This window comes from Telmatherina bonti, assembly GCF_933228915.1.
Source record: "Telmatherina bonti genome assembly, chromosome: 7".
Lineage (NCBI taxonomy): Eukaryota > Metazoa > Chordata > Actinopteri > Atheriniformes > Telmatherinidae > Telmatherina > Telmatherina bonti.
Genome location: NC_136625.1, coordinates 4,143,269 through 4,170,238, shown reverse-complemented (window position 1 = coordinate 4,170,238; position 26,970 = coordinate 4,143,269). Strand labels below are relative to the sequence as shown.

The following is a 26,970-nucleotide window of genomic DNA, read 5'->3' as shown; positions in this document are numbered from 1 at the left end:
AGAAAACTCCAAATACCATAATAGGAACCCTTTAAGCTTTTAGCAGTTGGTTATTAGCCGGTAGCTTTTAGTGTTGACTGTTAGGTGTTAGCGTTGGCTGTTAGCATTGGCTGTTAATATTGGCCATTAGCTTTAAGCTGTTGACTGCTAGCTGTTAATATTGACTGTTAGCTGTTAATATTGGCCATTAGCTTAAACCTATCGGCTCTTAGTTGTTAATATTGGCTATTAGCTTTAAGCTGTTGACTATTTTTGTTGGCTGTTAGCATTGGCTATTAGCTTTAAGCTGTTGGCTGTTTGCTGTTGATATTGGCTGTTAGCATTTGCTGTTGGTTAATAATATTGGCTATTACCTTTAAGCTGTTAGCATTGGCTGTTTGCTGTTAACAGTGGACTGTCAGTGGTTCCCGTTATTGCAGGGGGTGTCAATCTCCAGTCCTCAAGGGCCGGTATCCAGCAGGATTTTGCAATTTCCCCCGAACAACCCAGCTGATTCAGGATACCGGCCGTGGAGGACTAAAGTTTGACACCTATGTGTTAACATTTATTTAGTGATTCTCTTCCAGGTTTTCATGAGGTCCAGTTCACCAGGAAGCAGCAACATGTTGCTGCTCAGCAGGAAGATTCATGTTCAGACTGCTTCTCATCTGTTGCTCAACCACAGCTGCATGTTTTCATCTTGACTCAGCGTTCTGAGTCAGTCCTGACAGACTTCCAGGCAGCAGTAGGTGGTTCTGAGATCAGGTTACTGCAGAATTCACATTCCCTTGAGGGAGTCGACAATTCCAAGATACATCCCATTGAGATGAGACCATAAGTTTATGGTACTATTTCTTTGATACTGAGATTGATGCTACTTGCCCCTTAAAGGAAAATCTTGATTGTACAGTGACATTAATATCTTTATTGGCAGGTAAATATGAAATTAAATTAAATTAAATGAAAAATACTTTATTAATCCCCAAAGGGAAATATAGATAATAATTAACTAGAGGAGGTCTTGTTCCGGTGGCTACTGGCTGCTGGCAGGAATGATCTTCTGTATCTTTCAGTCTTACATCGGACCTGAAGAAGCCTCTCACTGAACACACTTTGTTATTATGGACAGAAGCTCACAGCTAACAGTTCCATGTCCCTTGTGCATATCTTCTCCTTGACAGTAACATGTCCAGGATGACACCACCACTGGTTAACCAGCACTGCAATTCCACCACCCTTTAGCTGTCCGCTGTGTTGTCTACTGCGGTCTGCACGGACCGTTTTAAAGCCCGGTACAGACACATTACAGTCAGGGATGTGTTCATGCAGCCATGTCTCGGTGAAGCACATAATACTGCACTCTCTGTATTCTTTCTGAGACCTTGTTAGCATCTCGAGCTCATCCGTTTTGTTAGCTAGCAATCTCACATTACCCATGACGACGGTTGGTAGAAATGGTTTAAATCTCTATCGCTTTCTCCTCTGCCTCACTCCCGCTCTGCATCCTCTTCTCTTTCTTTTCAACTCCAATGGGATATGATGTGTTGTTTCGCTAATAATCCTTTGGGAGAGGTTAATAAGTTGATCCCGATTGTAAACAAGTCTTTTGTTGCCATGGAGACTCATCATAACAAGTCTTGAAAGAGCCAAAAAATATGCAGAAAAATCTTCCTTGCAGCACACCCCCCGAACCGGCATGAAATCCTCAGAAAAGTTACTACAGTCAGAGTTACTACAATTTGCTGCCAACAGATGGCACAATCTAGAATGGAATTTAAATGTATATGGAATATAAATAAAACTCAAGAATTTCAATACATCAACAATTATACTGATAAGTCAAACAAAAATAAGATAACAACACACTGGGATGTAAGGTGACATCAAGGAATCCGGGTAAAAGCTGAACAAAAATTATGAATACAACCTAAATGATGTCTTTCTATGTTCAGTTGTTATTTATAAATAAAGATAAAATTAAATATTTTTTGAAAAGTCTGAACTAAATATTTCCGTTAAGTTTCAGCTGCCAAAGATGAGAAATGAAAACCCGTTTAAGAGGCGATTCTTCTAAGAGAGCCGAGCCAACTTTGTAAAAGTTTAAACCTACGCATCAGGACCTTTACTTTGAAGGCGCGGACCGGAAGCGAGTGGAGTACGTGTCTTTAAATGCTGGTTCCGCTGGAGGAGGAAGCGTTGTGAGTTCTTCTGGAGGAGGTGTTCATGTCGGACTATGTCCCTGCCGCTGCTCCTTCTGATCGGCCTCCTCGTCTTGCTGCTCGTCCTCCGCAGCAGAACCAGGTTAGTGGTTCCGGACCGACTGGCCCGGTTCTGCCACTGGGCCCGGACCGCCACTTTGTTGTTAACTGGATAACACAGAAGGAAAAGTTCTGCAGTTCAGGTTCTGTTTAATTTTTGGCTTCAAACAGGGGTGGTTCGGTTCGGTTCTGATTGCTGTCTGTGAAATTCTCCATCAATCCTTCTGATCAGTTTTGTTTTTGATTCTCATACCTATATTATCGATTCTTATGATTCTGTTCGAGTTTGGAGGAATGTATTCAAGTTTATAAAAGTTTTATGGATGGATGGATGTATGATGGATGTAAGATTGCTGGATGGATGTTGGCTGGATGGATGGATGAATGTAAGATGGATGGATGTAGGATGGATGTAAGATGGATGGATGGATGTAAGATTGCTGGATGGATGTTGGCTGGATGGATGGATGAATGTAAGATGGATGGATGTAGGATGGATGTAAGATGGATGGATGGATGTAAGATGGATGGATGGATGTTGGCTGGATGGTAGGATGGATGTAAGATGGATGGATGGATGTTGGCTGGATGGTAGGATGGATGTAAGATGGATGGATGGATGTAAGATGGATGGATGTAGGATGGATGTAAGATGGATGGATGGATGTTGGCTGGATGGTAGGATGGATGTAAGATGGATGGATGGATGTAAGATGGATGGATGGATGTAGGATGGATGCAGGATGGATGCAGGGCTTTAAGTGGAACAGAGTAAATGGGGGTCCTCCCTGAATGACTTGCTGTCAGTTTGTCCTGTAAATATGGGATAAAAACATGGCTGACACTTACATGTAGATCTATAAACTGATCTGTAGATTAATAGTTTTATCGCACACAGATGACAAAAACAAACACAGCAAGTTCTAAATTAAATCCACATTTGCCAAATTCAAAGTGGAGACACTTTTATGAACTTCAAGCCTCATTGCTGGACATTAAAATAACACTGAAAAGTAAATAGAGAAAGTTAAAGTTCATTAACCCTTTCGTGCATGAATTAATAATAAAACAATGCAACACTTTTCATATTTTTGTAAAAAAAAACAAAACAAAACAAAAAAAACCCCACTGAAGTGGTTTATTTACAAAATTGCCCTCATTCATGAATATGCAATAAAAAAAGCTTATAAATAGGAGCGCTCTACAGGACCACGATGGATGGAAGGGTTAAAAACAGAAAAAGTTCTACATTTAGACTTATATAGCTCATTACCAGACTAATTTAACAGTGTAGTACTAATATTACTATTATTATTATCATTATAGTACTATATTACTGTTATTATTATTGTGGTACTTTTACACTTTTCCTCTGTGAGACATGTTTTCCAGCATCAGGCCTGGTCCATAATACTTATAATATTATCTTTAATCTAGAAATGATCTGCATAAATACTGACCAGCCGTACACTTAGTACTACTGTAGTACTGTTAGTAGTACTGCTGTAGTACATGTCTGTTAGTAGTACTACTGTAGTACATGTCTGTTAGTAGTACTACTGTAGTACAGGTCTGTTAGTAGTACTACTGTAGTACAGGTCTGTTAGTAGTACTACTGTAGTACTGTTAGTAGTACTGCTGTAGTACATGTCTGTTAGTAGTACTACTGTAGTACTGTTAGTAGTACTGCTGTAGTACATGTCTGTTAGTAGTACTACTGTAGTACTGTTAGTAGTACTGCTGTAGTACATGTCTGTTAGTAGTACTACTGTAGTACTGTTAGTAGTACTACTGTAGTACAGGTCTGTTAGTAGTACTACTGTAGTACATGTCTGTTAGTAGTACTACTGTAGTACTGTTAGTAGTACTACTGTAGTACAGGTCTGTTAGTAGTACTACTGTAGTACATGTCTGTTAGTAGTACTACTGTAGTACATGACTGTTAGTAGTACTACTGTAGTACTGTTAGTAGTACTACTGTAGTACTGTTAGTAGTACTACTGTAGTACAGGTCTGTTAGTAGTACTACTGTAGTACAGGTCTGTTAGTAGTACTACTGTAGTACTGTTAGTAGTACTACTGTAGTAAATAACTGTTAGTAGTACTACTGTAGTACATGACTGTTAGTAGTACTACTGTAGTACATGACTGTTAGTAGTACTACTGTAGTACATGTCTGTTAGTAGTACTACTGTAGTACAGGTCTGTTAGTAGTACTACTGTAGTACAGGTCTGTTTGTAGTACTACTGTAGTACATGTCTGTTTGTAGTACTACTGTAGTACATGTCTGTTAGTAGTACTACTGTAGTACATGATTGTTAGTAGTACTACTGTAGTACAGGTCTGTTAGTAGTACTACTGTAGTACAGGTCTGTTAGTAGTACTACTGTAGTACATGATTGTTAGTAGTACTACTGTAGTAAATAACTGTTAGTAGTACTACTGTAGTACTGTTAGTAGTACTACTGTAGTACTGTTAGTAGTACTACTGTAGTACTGTTAGTAGTACTACTGTAGTACATGTCTGTTAGTAGTACTACTGTAGTACATGTCTGTTAGTAGTACTACTGTAGTAAATAACTGTTAGTAGTACTACTGTAGTACTGTTAGTAGTACTACTGTAGTACATGACTGTTAGTAGTACTACTGTAGTACATGTCTGTTAGGAGTACTACTGTAGTACATGACTGTTAGTAGTACTATTGTAGTACATGTCTGTTAGTAGTACTACTGTAGTACAGGTCTGTTAGTAGTACTACTGTAGTACATGATTGTTAGTAGTACTACTGTAGTAAATAACTGTTAGTAGTACTACTGTAGTACTGTTAGTAGTACTACTGTAGTACTGTTAGTAGTACTACTGTAGTACAGGTCTGTTAGTAGTACTACTGTAGTACATGTCTGTTAGTAGTACTACTGTAGTAAATGACGGTTAGTAGTACTACTGTAGTAAATGACGGTTAGTAGTACTACTGTAGTAAATAACTGTTAGTAGTACTACTGTAGTACTGTTATTAGTACTACTGTAGTACATGACTGTTAGTAGTAATACTGTAGTACTGTTAGTAGTACTACTGTAGTACTGTTAGTAGTACTACTGTAGTACATGTTTGTTAGTAGTACTACTGTAGTACATGTTTGTTAGTAGTACTACTGTAGTACTGTTAGTAGTACTACTGTAGTACTGTTAGTAGTACTACTGTAGTACTGTTAGTAGTACTACTGTAGTACATGTTTGTTAGTAGTACTACTGTAGTACATGTTTGTTAGTAGTACTACTGTAGTACTGTTAGTAGTACTACTGTAGTACATGACTGTTAGTAGTACTACTGTAGTACTGTTAGTAGTACTACTGTAGTACTGTTAGTAGTACTACTGTAGTGCAGGTCTGTTAGTAGTACTACTGTAGTAAATAACTGTTAGTAGTACTACTGTAGTACTGTTAGTAGTACTACTGTAGTACTGTTAGTAGTACTACTGTAGTACTGTTAGTAGTACTACTGTAGTACATGTTTGTTAGTAGTACTACTGTAGTACATGTTTGTTAGTAGTACTACTGTAGTACTGTTAGTAGTACTACTGTAGTACATGACTGTTAGTAGTACTACTGTAGTACTGTTAGTAGTACTACTGTAGTACTGTTAGTAGTACTACTGTAGTGCAGGTCTGTTAGTAGTACTACTGTAGTAAATAACTGTTAGTAGTACTACTGTAGTACTGTTAGTAGTACTACTGTAGTACATGTCTGTTAGTAGTACTACTGTAGTACATGTCTGTTAGTAGTACTACTGTAGTAAATAACTGTTAGTAGTACTACTGTAGTACTGTTAGTAGTACTACTGTAGTACATGACTGTTAGTAGTACTACTGTAGTACATGTCTGTTAGGAGTACTACTGTAGTACATGACTGTTAGTAGTACTACTGTAGTACAGGTCTGTTAGTAGTACTACTGTAGTACAGGTCTGTTAGTAGTACTACTGTAGTACAGGTCTGTTAGTAGTACTACTGTAGTACAGGTCTGTTAGTAGTACTACAGTAGTACATGTCTGTTTGTAGTACTACTGTAGTACATGTCTGTTAGTAGTACTACTGTAGTACATGACTGTTAGTAGTACTACTGTAGTACTGTTAGTAGTACTACTGTAGTACAGGTCTGTTAGTAGTACTACTGTAGTACATGTCTGTTAGTAGTACTACTGTAGTAAATAACTGTTAGTAGTACTACTGTAGTACATGTCTGTTAGTAGTACTACTGTAGTACATGTCTGTTAGTAGTACTACTGTAGTACATGACTGTTAGTAGTACTACTGTAGTACTGTTAGTAGTACTACTGTAGTACATGTCTGTTAGTAGTACTACTGTAGTACATGTCGGTTAGTAGTACTACTGTAGTAAATAACTGTTAGTAGTACTACTGTAGTACTGTTAGTAGTGCTACTGTAGTACATGTCTGTTAGTAGTACTACTGTAGTAAATAACTGTTAGTAGTACTACTGTAGTACTGTTAGTAGTACTACTGTAGTACATGTCTGTTAGTAGTACTACTGTAGTAAATAACTGTTAGTAGTACTACTGTAGTACATGACTGTTAGTAGTACTACTGTAGTACATGACTGTTAGTAGTACTACTGTAGTACATGACTGTTAGTAGTACTACTGTAGTACATGTCTGTTAGTAGTACTACTGTAGTACATGTCTGTTAGTAGTACTACTGTAGTAAATGACTGTTAATAGTACTACTGTAGTAAATGACTGTTAATAGTACTACTGTAGTAAATAACTGTTAGTAGTACTACTGTAGTAAATGACTGTTAGTAGTACTACTGTAGTAAATGACGGTTAGTAGTACTACTGTAGTAAATAACTGTTAGTAGTACTACTGTAGTACTGTTATTAGTACTACTGTAGTACATGACTGTTAGTAGTAATACTGTAGTACTGTTAGTAGTACTACTGTAGTACTGTTAGTAGTACTACTGTAGTACATGTTTGTTAGTAGTACTACTGTAGTACATGTTTGTTAGTAGTACTACTGTAGTACTGTTAGTAGTACTACTGTAGTACTGTTAGTAGTACTACTGTAGTACTGTTAGTAGTACTACTGTAGTACATGTTTGTTAGTAGTACTACTGTAGTACATGTTTGTTAGTAGTACTACTGTAGTACTGTTAGTAGTACTACTGTAGTACATGACTGTTAGTAGTACTACTGTAGTACTGTTAGTAGTACTACTGTAGTACTGTTAGTAGTACTACTGTAGTGCAGGTCTGTTAGTAGTACTACTGTAGTAAATAACTGTTAGTAGTACTACTGTAGTACTGTTAGTAGTACTACTGTAGTACTGTTAGTAGTACTACTGTAGTACTGTTAGTAGTACTACTGTAGTACATGTTTAGTAGTACTACTGTAGTACATGTTTGTTAGTAGTACTACTGTAGTACTGTTAGTAGTACTACTGTAGTACATGACTGTTAGTAGTACTACTGTAGTACTGTTAGTAGTACTACTGTAGTACTGTTAGTAGTACTACTGTAGTGCAGGTCTGTTAGTAGTACTACTGTAGTAAATAACTGTTAGTAGTACTACTGTAGTACTGTTAGTAGTACTACTGTAGTACATGTCTGTTAGTAGTACTACTGTAGTACATGTCTGTTAGTAGTACTACTGTAGTAAATAACTGTTAGTAGTACTACTGTAGTACTGTTAGTAGTACTACTGTAGTACATGACTGTTAGTAGTACTACTGTAGTACATGTCTGTTAGGAGTACTACTGTAGTACATGACTGTTAGTAGTACTACTGTAGTACAGGTCTGTTAGTAGTACTACTGTAGTACAGGTCTGTTAGTAGTACTACTGTAGTACAGGTCTGTTAGTAGTACTACTGTAGTACAGGTCTGTTAGTAGTACTACAGTAGTACATGTCTGTTTGTAGTACTACTGTAGTACATGTCTGTTAGTAGTACTACTGTAGTACATGACTGTTAGTAGTACTACTGTAGTACTGTTAGTAGTACTACTGTAGTACAGGTCTGTTAGTAGTACTACTGTAGTACATGTCTGTTAGTAGTACTACTGTAGTAAATAACTGTTAGTAGTACTACTGTAGTACATGTCTGTTAGTAGTACTACTGTAGTACATGTCTGTTAGTAGTACTACTGTAGTACATGACTGTTAGTAGTACTACTGTAGTACTGTTAGTAGTACTACTGTAGTACATGTCTGTTAGTAGTACTACTGTAGTACATGTCGGTTAGTAGTACTACTGTAGTAAATAACTGTTAGTAGTACTACTGTAGTACTGTTAGTAGTGCTACTGTAGTACATGTCTGTTAGTAGTACTACTGTAGTAAATAACTGTTAGTAGTACTACTGTAGTACTGTTAGTAGTACTACTGTAGTACATGTCTGTTAGTAGTACTACTGTAGTAAATAACTGTTAGTAGTACTACTGTAGTACATGACTGTTAGTAGTACTACTGTAGTACATGACTGTTAGTAGTACTACTGTAGTACATGACTGTTAGTAGTACTACTGTAGTACATGTCTGTTAGTAGTACTACTGTAGTACATGTCTGTTAGTAGTACTACTGTAGTAAATGACTGTTAGTAGTACTACTGTAGTAAATGACTGTTAATAGTACTACTGTAGTAAATAACTGTTAGTAGTACTACTGTAGTAAATGACTGTTAGTAGTACTACTGTAATAAATAACTGTTAGTAGTACTACTGTAGTAAATGACTGTTAATAGTACTACTGTAGTACAGGTCTGTTAGTAGTACTACTGTAATAAATAACTGTTAGTAGTACTACTGTAGTACATGACTGTTAGTAGTACTACTGTAGTACTGATAGTAGTACCACTGTAGTACTGATAGTAGTACTACTGTAGTACATGTCTGTTAGTAGTACTACTGTAGTCCATGACTGTTAGTAGTACTACTGTAGTACTGTTAGTAGTACTACTGTAGTACAGGTCTGTTAGTAGTACTACTGTAGTACTGTTAGTAGTACTACTGTAGTACAGGTCTGTTAGTAGTACTACTGTAGTACTGTTAGTAGTACTACTGTAGTACATGACTGTTAGTAGTACTACTGTAATAAATAACTGTTAGTAGTACTACTGTAGTAAATGACTGTTAATAGTACTACTGTAGTACAGGTCTGTTAGTAGTACTACTGTAATAAATAACTGTTAGTAGTACTACTGTAGTACATGACTGTTAGTAGTACTACTGTAGTCCATGACTGTTAGTAGTACCACTGTAGTACTGTTAGTAGTACTACTGTAGTACAGGTCTGTTAGTAGTACTACTGTAGTACTGTTAGTAGTACTACTGTAGTACAGGTCTGTTAGTAGTACTACTGTAGTGCAGGTCTGTTAGTAGTACTACTGTAGTAAATGACTGTTAGTAGTACTACTGTAGTACATGACTGTTAGTAGTACCACTGTAGTACTGTTAGTAGTACTACTGTAGTACTGTTAGTAGTACTACTGTAGTACATGACTGTTAGTAGTACCACTGTAGTACTGTTAGTAGTACTACTGAAGTACTGTTAGTAGTACTACTGTAGTACATGTCTTAGTAGTACTACTGTAGTACTGTTAGTAGTACTACTGTAGTACATGTCTGAGAGTAGTACTACTGTAGTACATGTCTGTTAGTAGTGCTACTGTAGTACATGACTGTTAGTAGTACTACTGTAGTACATGACTGTTAGTAGTACTACTGTAGTACTGTTAGTAGTACTACTGTAGTACTGTTAGTAGTACTACTGTAGTACTGTTAGTAGTACTACTGTAGTACATGTCTGTTAGTAGTACTAATGTAGTACTGATAGTAGTACTACTGTAGTACATGTCTGTTAGTAGTACTACTGTAGTAAATAACTGTTAGTAGTACTACTGTAGTACTGATAGTAGTACTACTGTAGTACATGTCTGTTAGTAGTACTACTGTAGTACATGTCTGTTAGTAGTACTACTGTAGTACTGATAGTAGTACTACTGTAGTACATGTCTGATAGTGGTACTACTGTAGTACTGTTAGTAGTACTACTGTTGTACTTTTAGTAGTACTACTGTAGTACTGATAGTAGTACTACTGTAGTACCGTTAGTAGTACAACTGTAGTACATGTCTGATAGTAGTACTACTGTAGTACTGATAGTAGTACTACTGTAGTACTGTTAGTAGCACTACTGTAGTACATGTCTGTTAGTAGTACTACTGTAGTAAATGACTGTTAGTAGTACTACTGTAGTAAATGACTGTTAGTAGTACTACTGTAGTACATGACTGTTAGTAGTACTACTGTAGTACTGTTAGTAGTACTACTGTAGTACATGACTGTTAGTAGTACCACTGTAGTACTGTTAGTAGTACTACTGTAGTACATGTCTGTTAGTAGTACTACTGTAGTACTGTTAGTAGTACTACAGTAGTACTGTTAGTAGTACTACTGTAGTACTGATAGTAGTACTACTGTAGTACTGTTAGTAGTACTACTGTAGTACTGTTAGTAGTACAACTGTAGTACATGTCTGTTAGTAGTACTACTGTAGTACTGTTAGTAGTACTACAGTAGTACTGATAGTAGTGCTACTGTAGTACTGTTAGTAGTACTACTGTAGTACATGTCTGATAGTAGTACTACTGTAGTACTGTTAGTAGTACTATTGTAGTACTGTTAGTAGTACAACTGTAGTACATGTCTGATAGTAGTACTACTGTAGTACTGATAGTAGTACTACTGTAGTACTGTTAGTAGCACTACTGTAGTACATGTCTGGTAGTAGTACTACTGTAGTACTGTTAGTAGTACTACTGTAGTACATGACTGTTAGTAGTGCTACTGTAGTACATGTCTGTTAGTAGTACTACTGTAGTAAATAACTGTTAGTAGTACTACAGTAGTACAGGTCTGTTAGTAGTACTACTGTAGTACATGTCTGTTAGTAGTACTACTGTAGTAAATAACTGTTAGTAGTACTACTGTAGTACATGACTGTTAGTAGTACTACTGTAGTACATGTCTTTTAGTAGTACTACTGTAGTACATGACTGTTAGTAGTACTACTGTAGTACTGTTAGTAGTACTACTGTAGTACATGTCTGTCAGTAGTACTAATGTAGTACTGATAGTAGTACTACTGTAGTACATGTCTGTTAGTAGTACTACTGTAGTAAATAACTGTTAGTAGTACTACTGTAGTACTGATAGTAGTACTACTGTAGTACATGTCTGTTAGTAGTACTACTGTAGTACTGTTAGTAGTACTACTGTAGTACATGTCTGTTAGTAGTACTACTGTAGTACTGATAGTAGTACTACTGTAGTACATGTCTGATAGTAGTACTACTGTAGTACTGTTAGTAGTACTACTGTTGTACTGATAGTAGTACTACTGTAGTACCGTTAGTAGTACAACTGTAGTACATGTCTGATAGTAGTACTACTGTAGTACTGATAGTAGTACTACTGTAGTACTGTTAGTAGCACTACTGTAGTACATGTCTGATAGTAGTACTACTGTAGTACTGTTAGTAGTACTACTGTAGTACATGACTGTTAGTAGTGCTACTGTAGTACATGTCTGTTAGTAGTACTACTGTAGTAAATAACTGTTAGTAGTACTACTGTTGTACTGATAGTAGTACTACTGTAGTACCGTTAGTAGTACAACTGTAGTACATGTCTGATAGTAGTACTACTGTAGTACTGTTAGTAGTACTACTGTAGTACTGTTAGTAGTACTACTGTAGTACAGGTCTGTTAGTAGTACTACTGTAGTACATGTCTGTTAGTAGTACTACTGTAGTACATGTCTGTTAGTAGTACTACTGTAGTACATGTCTGTTAGTAGTACTACTGTAGTAAATGACTGTTAATAGTACTACTGTAGTAAATAACTGTTAGTAGTACTACTGTAGTAAATAACTGTTAGTAGTACTACTGTAGTAAATAACTGTTAGTAGTACTACTGTAATAAATAACTGTTAGTAGTACTACTGTAGTAAATGACTGTTAGTAGTACTACTGTAATAAATAACTGTTAGTAGTACTACTGTAGTAAATGACTGTTAGTAGTACTACTGTAGTACAGGTCTGTTAGTAGTACTACTGTAGTAAATGACTGTTAATAGTACTACTGTAGTACAGGTCTGTTAGTAGTACTACTGTAATAAATAACTGTTAGTAGTACTACTGTAGTACATGACTGTTAGTAGTACCACTGTAGTACTGATAGTAGTACTACTGTAGTACATGTCTGTTAGTAGTACTACTGTAGTCCATGACTGTTAGTAGTACTACTGTAGTACTGTTAGTAGTACTACTGTAGTACAGGTCTGTTAGTAGTACTACTGTAGTACAGGTCTGTTAGTAGTACTACTGTAGTACATGACTGTTAGTAGTACTACTGTAGTACATGACTGTTAGTAGTACTACTGTAGTAAATGACTGTTAATAGTACTACTGTAGTACAGGTCTTTTAGTAGTACTACTGTAGTACAGGTCTTTTAGTAGTACTACTGTAGTACATGACTGTTAGTAGTACTACTGTAGTACTGATAGTAGTACCACTGTAGTACTGTTAGTAGTACTACTGTAGTACATGTCTGTTAGTAGTACTACTGTAGTCCATGACTGTTAGTAGTAGTACTGTAGTACTGTTAGTAGTACTACTGTAGTACTGTTAGTAGTACTACTGTAGTACTGTTAGTAGTACTACTGTAGTACATGACTGTTAGTAGTACTACTGTAGTGCAGGTCTGTTAGTAGTACTACTGTAGTAAATGACTGTTAGTAGTACTACTGTAGTACATGTCTGTTAGTAGTACTACTGTAGTACTGTTAGTAGTACTACTGTAGTACATGACTGTTAGTAGTACCACTGTAGTACTGTTAGTAGTACTACTGTAGTACTGTTAGTAGTACTACTGTAGTACTGTTAGTAGTACTACAGTAGTACTGTTAGTAGTACTACTGTAGTACTGATAGTAGTACTACTGTAGTACTGTTAGTAGTACAACTGTTGTACATGTCTGTTAGTAGTACTACTGTAGTACTGTTAGTAGTACTACAGTAGTACTGTTAGTAGTACTACTGTAGTACTGTTAGTAGTACAACTGTAGTACATGTCTGATAGTAGTACTACTGTAGTACTGTTAGTAGTACTACTGTAGTACATGTCTGTTAGTAGTACTACTGTAGTACTGTTAGTAGTACTACAATAGAACTGTTAGTAGTACTACTGTAGTACTGATAGTAGTACTACTGTAGTACTGTTAGTAGTACAACTGTAGTACATGTCTGATAGTAGTACTACTGTAGTACTGTTAGTAGTACAACTGTAGTACATGTCTGATAGTAGTACTACTGTAGTACTGTTAGTAGTACAACTGTAGTACATGTCTGATAGTAAAATCCAAATCACGTCCACTTCAATGTGAACACAGAGGCGAGTGACCAGCGTGACGCGCGGCGTGGCGTTGTGCGTCTAAACTGCTCTTCACCATATTTTTCTTTTGAGGCGACTTTTTTTTCAAATATAATGCAATGCAAGGCCTCCTCTTCCTTTAGCAGACATCACAATTGTAAGTCTTATTCTTGGTCTTTTATTCTACCTGATGAATTTTAAGTTTTTCAAAAAGCTTAAATGCTAAAAAAGAAAAGAAAAATCTAACTCCCAGAAGTGGACTAGAACTGGCGTACGCCGGGTTTGGTGCTGCAGGGTTAGACATGAAGCCAGATGTCACGCTTTGTGCGGGATCGTCCCGTATTTCTATGACTTTTCACACGTCCCAAAACACGAGGCGCTGTCCCGCATCGTTACGACCAGGCTTCACTTTTGTGAAGGAAAAAAAACCCCAAACAAACCAAAACTGGATTTTACTAACTGTGTGTGGCAAAAGGTTTGACGGCGGATTTAAGTTCCACCCATGTCAATCAAACTAGGAGGCGGGACTTAATGCACATGTAGGATGCACCGGTGCACCCACTGACGGAAATAAATAAATGAATACACCAATCGATCATGGAGGGAGACGACCGCAGCAAAAGAACAGAAAGTTTAGTTACAACACAGACTGGGAAGCAGATATTCCTGGGTTCAACCGGCTCCAGGAGACTGTGACGGTATTTTGTGATGTTAGAGTAACTTTTCCGTGTAACATGGCGGGGAATATGACATGAAACGGAACCAAAACCCGAGTCACAAAAAACCCCGCGCTACTCGGGAGGCTTCCCAGTCAATGTACATGTTCCTGATGAAGCCTCGACTGCTCATTCTGATCAGGACTCTGGATCAGGACTCTGGATCTGGACTCTGGATCAGGACTCTGGATCAGGTGCGTGGATCTGGATCAGGACTCTGGATCAGGACTCTGGATCAGGTGCGTGGATCTGGATCAGGACTCTGAATCAGGACTCTGAATCAGCTGCGTGGATCTGGATCAGGACTCTGGATCAGGACTCTGAATCAGCTGCGTGGATCTGGATCAGGACTCTGGATCAGGACTCTGAATCAGCTGCGTGGATCTGGATCAGGACTCTGGATCAGGACTCTGGATCAGCTGCGTGGATCTGGATCAGGACTCTGGATCAGGACTCTGAATCAGCTGCGTGGATCTGGATCAGGACTCTGGATCAGCTGCGTGGATCTGGATCAGGACTCTGGATCAGGACTCTGAATCAGCTGCGTGGATCTGGATCAGGACTCTGAATCAGCTGCGTGGATCTGGATCAGGACTCTGGATCAGGACTCTGGATCAGGTGCGTGGATCTGGATCAGGACTCTGGATCAGGACTCTGAATCAGCTGCGTGGATCTGGATCAGGACTCTGGATCAGGACTCTGAATCAGCTGCGTGGATCTGGATCAGGACTCTGGATCAGCTGCGTGGATCTGGATCAGGACTCTGAATCAGGACTCTGGATCAGGTGCGTGGATCTGGATCAGGACTCTGGATCAGGACTCTGAATCAGCTGCGTGGATCTGGATCAGGACTCTGGATCAGGACTCTGAATCAGCTGCGTGGATCTGGATCAGGACTCTGGATCAGGACTCTGAATCAGCTGCGTGGATCTGGATCAGGACTCTGGATCAGGACTCTGGATCAGGACTCTGGATCAGGACTCTGGATCATCACTCTGGATCAGGTGCGTGGATCTGGATCAGGACTCTGGATCAGGACTCTGGATCATCACTCTGGATCAGGTGCGTGGATCTGGATCAGGACTCTGGATCAGGACTCTGAATCAGCTGCGTGGATCTGGATCAGGACTCTGGATCAGGACTCTGAATCAGCTGCGTGGATCTGGATCAGGACTCTGAATCAGCTGCGTGGATCTGGATCAGGACTCTGGATCAGGACTCTGGATCAGGACTCTGGATCAGGACTCTGAATCAGCTGCGTGGATCTGGATCAGGACTCTGGATCAGGACTCTGAATCAGCTGCGTGGATCTGGATCAGGACTCTGAATCAGCTGCGTGGATCTGGATCAGGACTCTGAATCAGGACTCTGAATCAGCTGCGTGGATCTGGATCAGGACTCTGGATCAGCTGCGTGGATCTGGATCAGGACTCTGGATCAGGACTATGGATCATTACTCTGGATCTGGACTCTGGATCAGGTGCGTTGATCTGGATCAGGACTCTGGATCATCACTCTGGATCAGGTGCGTGGATCTGGATCAGGACTCTGGATCAGGACTCTGGATCAGGTGCGTGGATTTGGATCAGGACTCTGGATCAGGACTCTGGATCAGGTGCGTTGATCTGGATCTGGACTCTGGATCATCACTCTGGATCTGGACTCTGGATCAGGTGCGTGGATCTGGATCAGGACTCTGGATCAGGTGCGTGGATCTGGATCAGGACTCTGGATCAGGACTCTGGATCAGGTGCGTGGATCTGGATCAGGACTCTGAATCAGGACTCTGAATCAGCTGCGTGGATCTGGATCAGGACTCTGGATCAGGACTCTGAATCAGCTGCGTGGATCTGGATCAGGACTCTGGATCAGGACTCTGGATCAGCTGCGTGGATCTGGATCAGGACTCTGGATCAGGACTCTGAATCAGCTGCGTGGATCTGGATCAGGACTCTGGATCAGGACTCTGAATCAGCTGCGTGGATCTGGATCAGGACTCTGGATCAGGACTCTGGATCAGCTGCGTGGATCTGGATCAGGACTCTGGATCAGGACTCTGAATCAGCTGCGTGGATCTGGATCATCACTCTGGATCAGGTGCGTGGATCTGGATCAGGACTCTGGATCAGGACTCTGAATCAGCTGCGTGGATCTGGATCATCACTCTGGATCAGGTGCGTGGATCTGGATCAGGACTCTGAATCAGCTGCGTGGATCTGGATCAGGACTCTGGATCAGGTGCGTGGATCTGGATCAGGACTCTGGATCTGGACTCTGGATCAGGTGCGTGGATCTGGATCAGGACTCTGGATCAGGACTCTGGATCAGGTGCGTGGATCTGGATCAGGACTCTGGATCATCACTCTGGATCAGGTGCGTGGATCTGGATCAGGACTCTGGATCAGGACTCTGGATCAGGTGCGTGGATCTGGATCAGGACTCTGAATCAGCTGCGTGGATCTGGATCAGGACTCTGGATCAGGACTCTGGATCAGGTGCGTGGATCTGGATCAGGACTCTGGATCAGGTGCGTGGATCTGGATCAGGACTCTGAATCAGCTGCGTGGATCTGGATCAGGACTCTGGATCAGGTGCGTGGATCTGGATCAGGACTCTGAATCAGGACTCTGAATCAGCTGCGTGGATCTGGATCAGGACTCTGGATCAGGTGCGTGGATCTGGATCATCACTCTGGATCAGGTGCGTGGATCTGGATCATCACTCTGGATCAGGACTCTGGATCAGGTGCGTGGATCTGGATCAGGACTCTGAATCAGCTGCGTGGATCTGGATCATCAGTCTGGATCAGCTGCGTGGATCTGGATCAGGACTCTGGATCAGGACTCTGGATCTGGACTCTGGATCTGGACTCTGGATCAGGTGCGTGGATCTGGATCAGGACTCTGGATCAGGACTCTGGATCAGGACTCTGGATCAGGTGCGTGGATCTGAATCAGGACTCTGGATCAGGTGCGTGGATCTGAATCAGGACTCTGGATCAGGTGCGTGGATCTGGATCAGGACTCTGGATCAGTTGCGTGGATCTGGATCAGGACTCTGAATCAGGACTCTGGATCAGGACTCTGGATCAGGACTCTGGATCAGGTGCGTGGATCTGGATCAGGACTCTGGATCAGTTGCGTGGATCTGGATCAGGACTCTGAATCAGGACTCTGGATCAGGACTCTGGATCAGCTGCGTGGATCTGGATCAGGACTCTGAATCAGGACTCTGAATCAGGACTCTGTATCAGGTGCGTGGATCTGGATCATCACTCTGGATCAGGTGCGTGGATCTGGATCATCACTCTGGATCAGGTGCGTGGATCTGGATCATCACTCTGGATCAGGTGCGTGGATCTGGATCATCACTCTGGATCAGGTGCGTGGATCTGGATCATCACTCTGGATCAGGTGCGTGGATCTGGATCAGGACTCTGGATCAGGTGTGTGGATCTGGATCAGGACTCTGGATCTGGACTCTGGATCAGCTGCGTGGATCTGGATCAGGACTCTGGATCAGTTGCGTGGATCTGGATCAGGACTCTGGATCTGGACTCTGGATCAGCTGCGTGGATCTGGATCAGGACTCTGGATCAGGTGTGTGGATCTGGATCAGGACTCTGGATCTGGACTCTGGATCTGGACTCTGGATCAGGTGCGTGGATCTGGATCAGGACTCTGGATCAGGACTCTGGATCAGGACTCTGGATCAGCTGCGTGGATCTGGATCAGGACTCTGGATCAGGTGCGTGGATCTGGATCAGGACTCTGGATCAGGACTCTGGATCAGCTGCGTGGATCTGGATCAGGACTCTGGATCAGTTGCGTGGATCTGGATCAGGACTCTGGATCTGGACTCTGGATCAGCTGCGTGGATCTGGATCAGGACCGGACCAGATGCTTGGACCACGGTAAGCAGCTGCTGTAAGGATTCAGCTCTCTGTTACAAGCAAAACCAGACGTGTTGGGTTTCAGTCGCAGTCTTTGTCTCGCAGACACTTCCTATTCTTCAGAAGTAGGTCAGATGCAGGACGGCATCGTCCCAACAAGACTTCCCAGGAAAACAGATAAGCACATTCCAAAGGGAGGCGTTACTGGTCATAGAACCAGACCAGAACCATGTCGGATTAAAACAGTCCTCCAGCAGATCTTACAGTGTCAGCGGTTAAACTAATCTGGAACCAGAACCTGGAGAGAACATAAGTGCTGCTGGTGAAGTTATGTCTGTAAACATAAATAACATTTGTGTTTATTTAAGATTCTGTTTTTTTTTTTTTATTTTGATGTTTTTTGTTTTTTTTTTTCAGAAATGGATGCAGAGCGGTTTGTTGTTGTTCTGAATCAATGCATCAATTGATATTAGTTCATTTAAATGTACATCGTCGGCGCGTCGCATCATGATGCGTAACGTTTATGTATTGTTAGCATGTCGCATCATGATGCGTAACGTTTATGTATTGTTAGCATGTCGCATCATGATGCGTAACGTTTATGTATTGTTAGCATGTCGCATCATGATGCGTAACGTTTATGTATTGTTAGCATGTCGCATCATGATGCGTAACGTTTATGTATTGTTAGCATGTCGCATCATGATGCGTAACGTTTATGTATTGTTAGCATGTCGCATCATGATGCGTAACGTTTATGTATTGTTAGCATGTCGCATCATGATGCGTAACGTTTATGTATTGTTAGCATGTCGCATCATGATGCGTAACGTTTATGTATTGTTAGCATGTCGCATCATGATGCGTAACGTTTATGTATTGTTAGCATGTCGCATCATGATGCGTAACGTTTATGTATTGTTAGCATGTCGCATCATGATGCGTAACGTTTATGTATTGTTAGCATGTCGCATCATGATGCGTAACGTTTATGTATTGTTAGCATGTCGCATCATGATGCGTCAACATTTAGAGTTCAAATATATTTTGTGTAAACGGATAAAACATCTTGTTTTTGTTTGATTAGAGTTACTGAATTGATTTACAATCGCGATGCGAGTCTGGAGCCAGCCTGTTTTCATAGTTACAGGATCCTGATGTCGGAATCTGGACAAGTTCTGAACTTCAATCTCCAGAACCACGAAGACAAACTTTCTGTTGCCGAAAAGAAAAACCCAAACGTACAGGAAAGGGAGTTCCTTTCAGTCTGTTGTGAAACCAGAACAAAGGACAGGGACACCTGAACTCCAAAGTCCGGGAGGTGAATAATTAACCGTGAAGGGAACATAGACAACAAACAGGAAAGAAAAGCAGGAGCAGATGTTTCACAAAAACAAAAACAAATTATGACTGATGCAGCAACACATCTGTAAACAGCTGGAACAGGAGCAAAAAAAAAAAGCCTGTAAAACATCTGGAGGGGCTTTAGATGAATAAGTAGGTGTGTGTCAGCTCCAGGAGTACAACCACACAGAAAAAATGGTAAATGGACTTGTACTTCTATAGCGCTTTTCTAGTCATACAGACCACTCAGAGCGCTTTACACTACTTGTCACATTCACCCATTCACACACACACTCATTCTACACACTTATACCCCGATAGGCACATCGGGGGTTCAGTGTCTTGCCCTAGGACACTTCGGCATTTCAGGGGAAGCCTGGAATCGATCCCTCAACTTACCCGTTGAAGGACAACTGCTCTTCCTCCTGAGCTACAGCCGCCCCAAAAAAAACCACAAAGGTAAAATTCCAGATAATAAGAACATCTACTGTCAGGATGCAGCAGGCTGATGAACGAAGGAAAAGAGCTGGAGAAACGAATCAAAGGCAAAATCACAACTTGTCAGCCATTAAGTGACGATTAAGTGACTGATGATTGTGACGACTTTTGTTTTAACCTCAGACTCGCATCCCTGACTTTGTTTACCTTTGAAAAGATTCTAAGTGTTGCTGGTAAAAGAAAAAAAAAGAACTTAGAACCCTTTTATTTCTATTTTATCATAATTTCTCCACCTCCTGTAACAATATACAGATGATACAGATGTATCCCTTCCTCTAATCGTTGTAGATCTCTTCTCCTGTTCTTCCTGGACAAACTAAGTTTTAGTTTTATTTCAAAAAGAAAAAACTATTTTGAAAGTTAAACAATGTATACATTTCATGTCTTCCTCCTGCAGAAGACCTGGAGAGCCTCCTTTATTAAAAGGATGGATTCCTTTCATTGGCAATGCTCTGGAGTTCGGGAAAGATGCTCATGGCTTCCTCGAAAAACAGAGGAGGAAGTTTGGAGATGTGTTTACGGTCCTGTTAGCAGGTTAGTTCTGAAACACGAGTTTAACACGAACAGAAAGGAAAAAGAAACTGTTAGGTAAATGCTAAAAGAAAAATGTGAACCGTGAGGTAAAAGCTAACAGAATACAGACAAAATTTGAGGTAAACAACAAAAAGTAAAGAACCGTGAGAGAAAAGCTAAGAGGAAATAGAAAAACGTGAGGTAAATGCTAACAGAAAGCAGAGTTACGTGAGGTAACCGCTAACACAAAGCAGAGAAACATGAGGTAAACGCTAACAGAAAGCAGAGAAACGTGAGGTAAACGCTAACAGAAAGCAGAGTTACGTGAGGTAACCGCTAACACAAAGCAGAGAAACATGAGGTAAACGCTAACAGAAAGCAGAGAAACGTGAGGTAAACGCTAACAGAAAGCAGAGAAACGTGAGGTAAACGCTAACAGAAAGCAGAGAAACGTGAGGTAAACGCTAACAGAAAGCAGAGAAACGTGAGGTAAACGCTAACAGAAAGCAAAGAAACGTGAGGTAAACGCTAACAGAAAGCAGGGAAACGTGAGGTAAACGCTAACAGAAAGCAGAGAAATGTGAGGTAAACGCTAACAGAAAGCAGGGAAATGTGAGGTAAACGCTAACAGAAAGCAGAGAAACGTGAGGTAAACGCTAACAGAAAGCAGAGAAACGTGAGGTAAACGCTAACAGAAAGCAGAGAAACATGAGGTAAACACTAACAGAAAGCAGAGAAACGTGAGGTAAACGCTAACAGAAAGCAGAGAAACGTGAGGTAAACGCTAACAGAAAGCAGGGAAACGTGAGGTAAACGCTAACAGAAAGCAGGGAAACGTGAGGTAAACGCTAACAGAAAGCAGAGGAATGTGAGGTAAACGCTAACAGAAAGCAGAGAAACGTGAGGTAAACACTAACAGAAAGCAGAGAAACGTGAGGTAAACGCTAACAGAAAGCAGAGAAACGTGAGGTAAACGCTAACAGAAAGCAGAGAAACGTGAGGTAAACGTTAACAGAAAGCAGAGAAACGTGAGGTAAACGCTAACAGAAAGCAAAGGAATGTGAGGTAAACGCTAACAGAAAGCAGAGAAACGTGAGGTAAACGCTACCAGAAAGCAGAGAAATGTGAGGTAAACGTTAACAGAAAGCATAGAAACGTGAGGTAAACGCTAACAGAAAGCAGAGAAACGTGAGGTAAACGCTAACAGAAAGCAAAGGAATGTGAGGTAAACGTTAACAGAAAGCATAGAAACGTGAGGTAAACGCTAACAGAAAGCAGAGAAACATGGGGTAAATGCTACCAGAAAGCAGAGAAACGCGAGGTAAACGCTAACAGAAAGCAGAGAAATGTGAGGTAAACGTTAACAGAAAGCAGAGAAATGTGAGGTAAACGTTAACAGAAAGCAGGGAAACGTGAGGTAAACGCTACCAGAAAGCAGAGAAATGTGAGGTAAACGTTAACAGAAAGCATAGAAACGTGAGGTAAACGCTAACAGAAAGCAGAGACATGAGGTAAATGCTAACAGAAAGCAGAGAAATGTGAGGTAAACGCTAAGAGCAAGCTGTGAAATGTGAGGTAAACGCTAACAGAAAGCAGGGAAATGTGAGGTAAACGCTAACAGAAAGCAGAGAAACGTGAGGTAGACGCTAGCAGAAAGCAGAGAAATGTGAGGTAAACGCTACCAGAAAGCAGAGAAATGTGAGGTAAACGCTACCAGAAAGCAGAGAAACGTGAGGTAAACGCTACCAGAAACCATAGAAACGTGAGGTAAACGCTACCAGAAAGCAGAGAAACGTGAGGTAAACGCTACCAGAAAGCAGAGAAACGTGAGGTAACGCTAACAGAAAGCAGGGAAATGTGAGGTAAACGCTAACAGAAAGCAGAGAAACGTGAGGTAGACGCTAGCAGAAAGCAGAGAAATGTGAGGTAAACGCTACCAGAAAGCAGAGAAATGTGAGGTAAACGCTACCAGAAAGCAGAGAAACGTGAGGTAAACGCTACCAGAAACCATAGAAACGTGAGGTAAACGCTACCAGAAAGCAGAGAAATGTGAGGTAAACGCTACCAGAAAGCAGAGAAACGTGAGGTAAACGCTACCAGAAACCATAGAAACGTGAGGTAAACGCTACCAGAAAGCAGAGAAACGTGAGGTAAACGCTACCAGAAAGCAGAGAAACGTGAGGTAACGCTAACAGAAAGCAGGGAAATGTGAGGTAAACGCTAACAGAAAGCAGAGAAACGTGAGGTGGACGCTAGCAGAAAGCAGAGAAATGTGAGGTAAACGCTACCAGAAAGCAGAGAAATGTGAGGTAAACGCTACCAGAAAGCAGAGAAACGTGAGGTAAACGCTACCAGAAACCATAGAAACGTGAGGTAAACGCTACCAGAAAGCAGAGAAACGTGAGGTAACGCTAACAGAAAGCAGAGAAACATGAGGTAAACGCTAACAGAAAGCAGAGAAACGTGAGGTAAACGCTAACAGAAAGCAGAGAAATGTGAGGTAAACGCTAACAGAAAGCAGAGAAACTTGAGGTAAACGCTAACAGAAAGCAGAGAAATGTGAGGTAAACGCTAACAGAAAGCAGGGAAACGTGAGGTAAGCGCTAACAGAAAGCAGAGAAAAGTGAGGTAAACGCTACTAGTCATGTCCTGTTCTCTGACCTGCAGGAAAATACATGACCTTCATCATGGACCCCTTGTTGTACCCCAGCATCATCAAACATGGCCGCCAGCTGGACTTCCACACATTCACTAATAAAGTGGTTCCCCCAACCTTCGGCTACCCACCCGTCCTCAGCAGCACGTTCCCTGGCCTGTGGGAGCAGATCAAGCGGTCTTTCCAGCTCCTGCAGGGTGACAGCCTCTCACCGCTGACAGAGAGCATGATGGAGAACCTGATGCTGGTGTTCCGGGAGGAACACTTTGGTCGCGGCGACAGCTGGAAGAGCAGCAGCTTGTACGAGTTCTGCTCCTCCATCATGTTTGAAGCCACCTTCCTCACCATCTACGGCAAACCGGCAACCAGCCGCCGCCACGGCGACATGGAGGTTCTGAGACATGACTTTATCAAGTTTGACAACATGTTTCCACTCCTCATAGCTCAGATCCCCATCCGGCTGCTTGGACAGACCAAGAACATCCGCCACAAGCTCATCAGCTACTTCCTGCCGCAACGGATGGTGCACTGGTCCAACACATCCCAGTTCATCCGGAGACGGATGGAGCTGTTCGAGCTCCACCCGGCTCTGAGCGACACTGACAAAGCAGGTACAGAACACTCGGCTGGTCCAGATCCGTCCTGCAGATGTTCCCTTCCGACGTCATTCATCAGCTGATAGGGCTGGGCAATTAACGGATTTTAATCTCAGTACAATCTGGGTTTCCAACGATGATAAAACTAAAAGTGTGTGATTATTTTTCTCTCTGCAGTTTCCTCTCCTGCTGTCTTAAGCTGCTAATTGAGCGTCTCTGGCGTTGCAGCGCTGTGGTGTAAACTCCTCCCACAGCCGCTTTGCTTTCATTCAGACACTGTTGCCAACTTGGAGACTTTCTCGCTAAATCTGGAGACTTTTTTTGTTAAAAGCGACAAATCTAGCAGCTTTTACTGGAGTTATTAGAGACTTTTCTGGTGTTTTGGCGACTGACTTGAAGGCACATATTGTTCTGCAGTTACTGTAAGGAAGGAGCAGCGGGAGCCTCTCCCGTCCTAAAGCACTCCCAGGCGGCCAGTCTCAGTCGGCTCCGGCTGCAGGTCAATGTAGAATAACTGCAGTAGGTTGTGGAAGTTCACCTAAACATAGTTTATACCATTGTCAGTGACAACTGGCTGCATTATTTTCCTATACATAGTTCAGCCAGTTAAACACTGTAATATCCCTCCGTTACGGGGCGTTACCATAGCAACGCGTTAACCAGCTGGTTCAGATCAGCCGTCTTTTAACAGGTGAATGAGAGAAACGCGCTGCAGCCTGACAGCGGTTGTTTGGTATAAAACGTACATCCAGGCCAACGTAAAATAGTTCCTATATAAGCGGTAAAAGCAGATTAAACAACTTGGAACCGTCCATTAGACGGTTATAATGCACGACACGGAGTCTAGAACACCACGACGTGCAGCGTTGTTTAAATATACTGGATTATTGTGTTAAATAATCCAGATCTCAATTTCAGTCAAAATAATCGTGGTTATAATTTTTGTCATAATCGAGCCACCCTATAAACTGATGAGCCAATCAGGATGTGAGTGGGAAGCGTCCTGGTCCTGGTCTTAGAGAGGACTGGACTTACATGATCGGGACCCTGGATCAGGATCCAGAGTCCAGACCCTGGTTATAGGTTCTAGATCGGGACTGATAATGTGGATCAGAGTTTGGGTTCTGACTCCTGGTTCTGGTTCTAGCCCACCACTTTGCCATCCTCTGGGCCTCGGTGGGGAACACCCTCCCTGCCACCTTCTGGGTGGTGTACTTCCTGCTGAGCCACCCCGAAGCCCTGCAAGCGGTCCACCAGGAGGTCCTGGAGGTCCTGCGAGACGGGGATGTGGATTTCAGGGTGGACAGAGACGTGATGCTCAGCAGAGAGCAGCTGGACCGACTCACCTTTCTGGGTACGTAGACGCTGTCAGACCTTCTGACGTGGAGATGAGTGGTAACGGTCCTCCGTCCTCCACAGAGAGCTCCATCAGCGAGAGTCTCCGCCTGTCCTCGGCCTCCACCAACATCCGGGTGGCGCAGGAGGACTTCACCCTGCAGCTGGACACCCAGCGCTCCATGGATGTCAGGAGCGGAGACATCATCGCCTTGTACCCTCAGAGCATGCACCTGGACCCCGAGATCTACGAGGACCCGCAGGTACCCATGGGGAGCCTTGGCTCCTTCTGGACTCTGCTGGACCAGAACCAGGACTGGAACCGTGACAACAGCTGAATTTTCTTCCTATTTCTGCAGGAGTTCCGCTTCGACCGCTTCGTGCAGGACGGCAGAGCAAAAGTGGACTTCTTCAAGGATGGACAGAAGCTTCGGTACTACCTGATGCCGTTCGGGTCCGGGTCCTCCATGTGTCCCGGCCGGTACTTCGCCATCAACGAGGTCAAGCAGTTTGTGTGTCTTCTGCTGCTCTACTTGGACCTGCAGCTGGAGGAGGGGCAGAACCGCCCGGCACTGGACTCCAGCCGGGCCGGGCTGGGGATCCTGCTGCCATCCACAGACGTCCGGTTCCGCTACAGGCTGCGAGACGTGTGAGCAGAACCCAGACATGTCCAAGCAGAGTCGGCAGGACAGAGGGGCCATGTTGGACAGTCTGCAAAAGCTGTCATCATCACTTCAACACAGCTTTATTTATACTAACAAAGTCCTTCTAATGCACGCTTAGTCCAGTTCTCCCTGATCCAGCTAACCGAAGTCCATTTCTCCCTGGTCCAGCTAACCGAAGTCCAGTTCTCCCTGATCCAGCTAACCGAAGTCCAGTTCTCCCTGGTCCAGCTAACCGAAGTCCAGTTCTCCCTGGTCCAGCTAACCGAAGTCCAGTTCTCCCTGGTCCAGCTTACCGAAGTCCAGTTCTCCCTGGTCCAGCTAACCGAAGTCCAGTTCTCCCTGGTCCAGCTTACCGAAGTCCAGATCTCTCTGGTCCGGTTCGCCACCTGAAGACTTATGTCAGGAAGTAGACTGTTCCAGCTGCAGGTTTGCTGCTAGAATGGTTCTGGTTCTGGTTAAATCCAGATGGCAGCAGTGTGACTGTTTCAGACTGATTGTTCTGATCCAAACCAGGTCTGATCGGCTCCTGCAGCCTGTTTTGTTCTGTATCTGTGTGGTTCTGTGGAAAAACTGTTCAGAATGTTTCGTAATAAACATGTTTCTCTTTTCACGTCTCGTCCAGCAGAACGACGTCTGTCTGCCGCGTTCTGCCGAGAACCTCTTTCCCCACCAGCAGCTTCATGTCAGCTGGAGACGGGACAGGAACGGCGTGGAAAAAATTAAATGAAATGAGAAATACTTTATTAATCCCCAAAGGGAAATTCAGTATTGTAGTAGATAATAATTAACTAGAGGAGGTCTTGTTCCGGTGGCTACTGGCTGCTGGCAGGAATGATCTTCTGTATCTTTCAGTCTTACATCGGACCTGAAGAAGCCTCTCACTGAACACACTTTGTTATTATGGGCGGAAGCTCACAGCTAACAGTTCGATGTCCCTTGTGCATATCTTCTCCTTGACAGTAACATGTCCAGGATGACACCAACGCTGGTTAACCAGCACTGCAATTCCACCACCCTTTAGCTTTCTGCTGTGTTGTCTACTGCGGTCTGCACGGACCGTTTTAAAGC

The 26,970-nt window shown here is 42.1% G+C and overlaps 1 protein-coding gene across 2 annotated transcripts; it reads left to right on the top strand.

Moving 5' to 3' along the window:
- The first annotated feature begins 2,166 nt into the window (after positions 1–2,166).
- cyp7b1 (cytochrome P450, family 7, subfamily B, polypeptide 1) lies at positions 2,167–26,510 on the top strand. Of its 2 annotated transcripts, none has more exons than XM_079243229.1 (6): positions 2,167–2,280; positions 20,535–20,671; positions 23,318–23,917; positions 25,050–25,256; positions 25,322–25,500; positions 25,597–26,510. In XM_079243229.1, exons 1-6 carry the CDS (start codon positions 2,213–2,215, stop codon positions 25,888–25,890), a joined length of 1,485 nt encoding a protein of 494 aa, XP_079099355.1. In that variant the 5' UTR covers positions 2,167–2,212; the 3' UTR covers positions 25,891–26,510. The 2 variants fall into 2 exon arrangements, with proteins under 2 accessions (XP_079099355.1, XP_079099356.1); XM_079243230.1 differs by lacking the exon at positions 2,167–2,280 and adding an exon at positions 19,457–19,616.
- The last annotated feature ends 460 nt before the right edge of the window (positions 26,511–26,970 follow it).

What these genes read in the sequence shown, in the direction of transcription:
- cyp7b1 (XM_079243229.1), top strand. Translation starts at nt 2,213, where the DNA reads ATGTCCCTGCCGCTGCTCCTTCTGATCGGCCTCCTCGTCTTGCTGCTC. An exon ending in GTCCTCCGCAGCAGAACCAG is followed by an intron (nt 2,281 to 20,534) that starts GTTAGTGGTTCC and finishes TTCCTCCTGCAG; the next exon opens with AAGACCTGGAGAGCCTCCTT. An exon ending in GAGCGACACTGACAAAGCAG is followed by an intron (nt 23,918 to 25,049) that starts GTACAGAACACT and finishes TTCTGGTTCTAG; the next exon opens with CCCACCACTTTGCCATCCTC.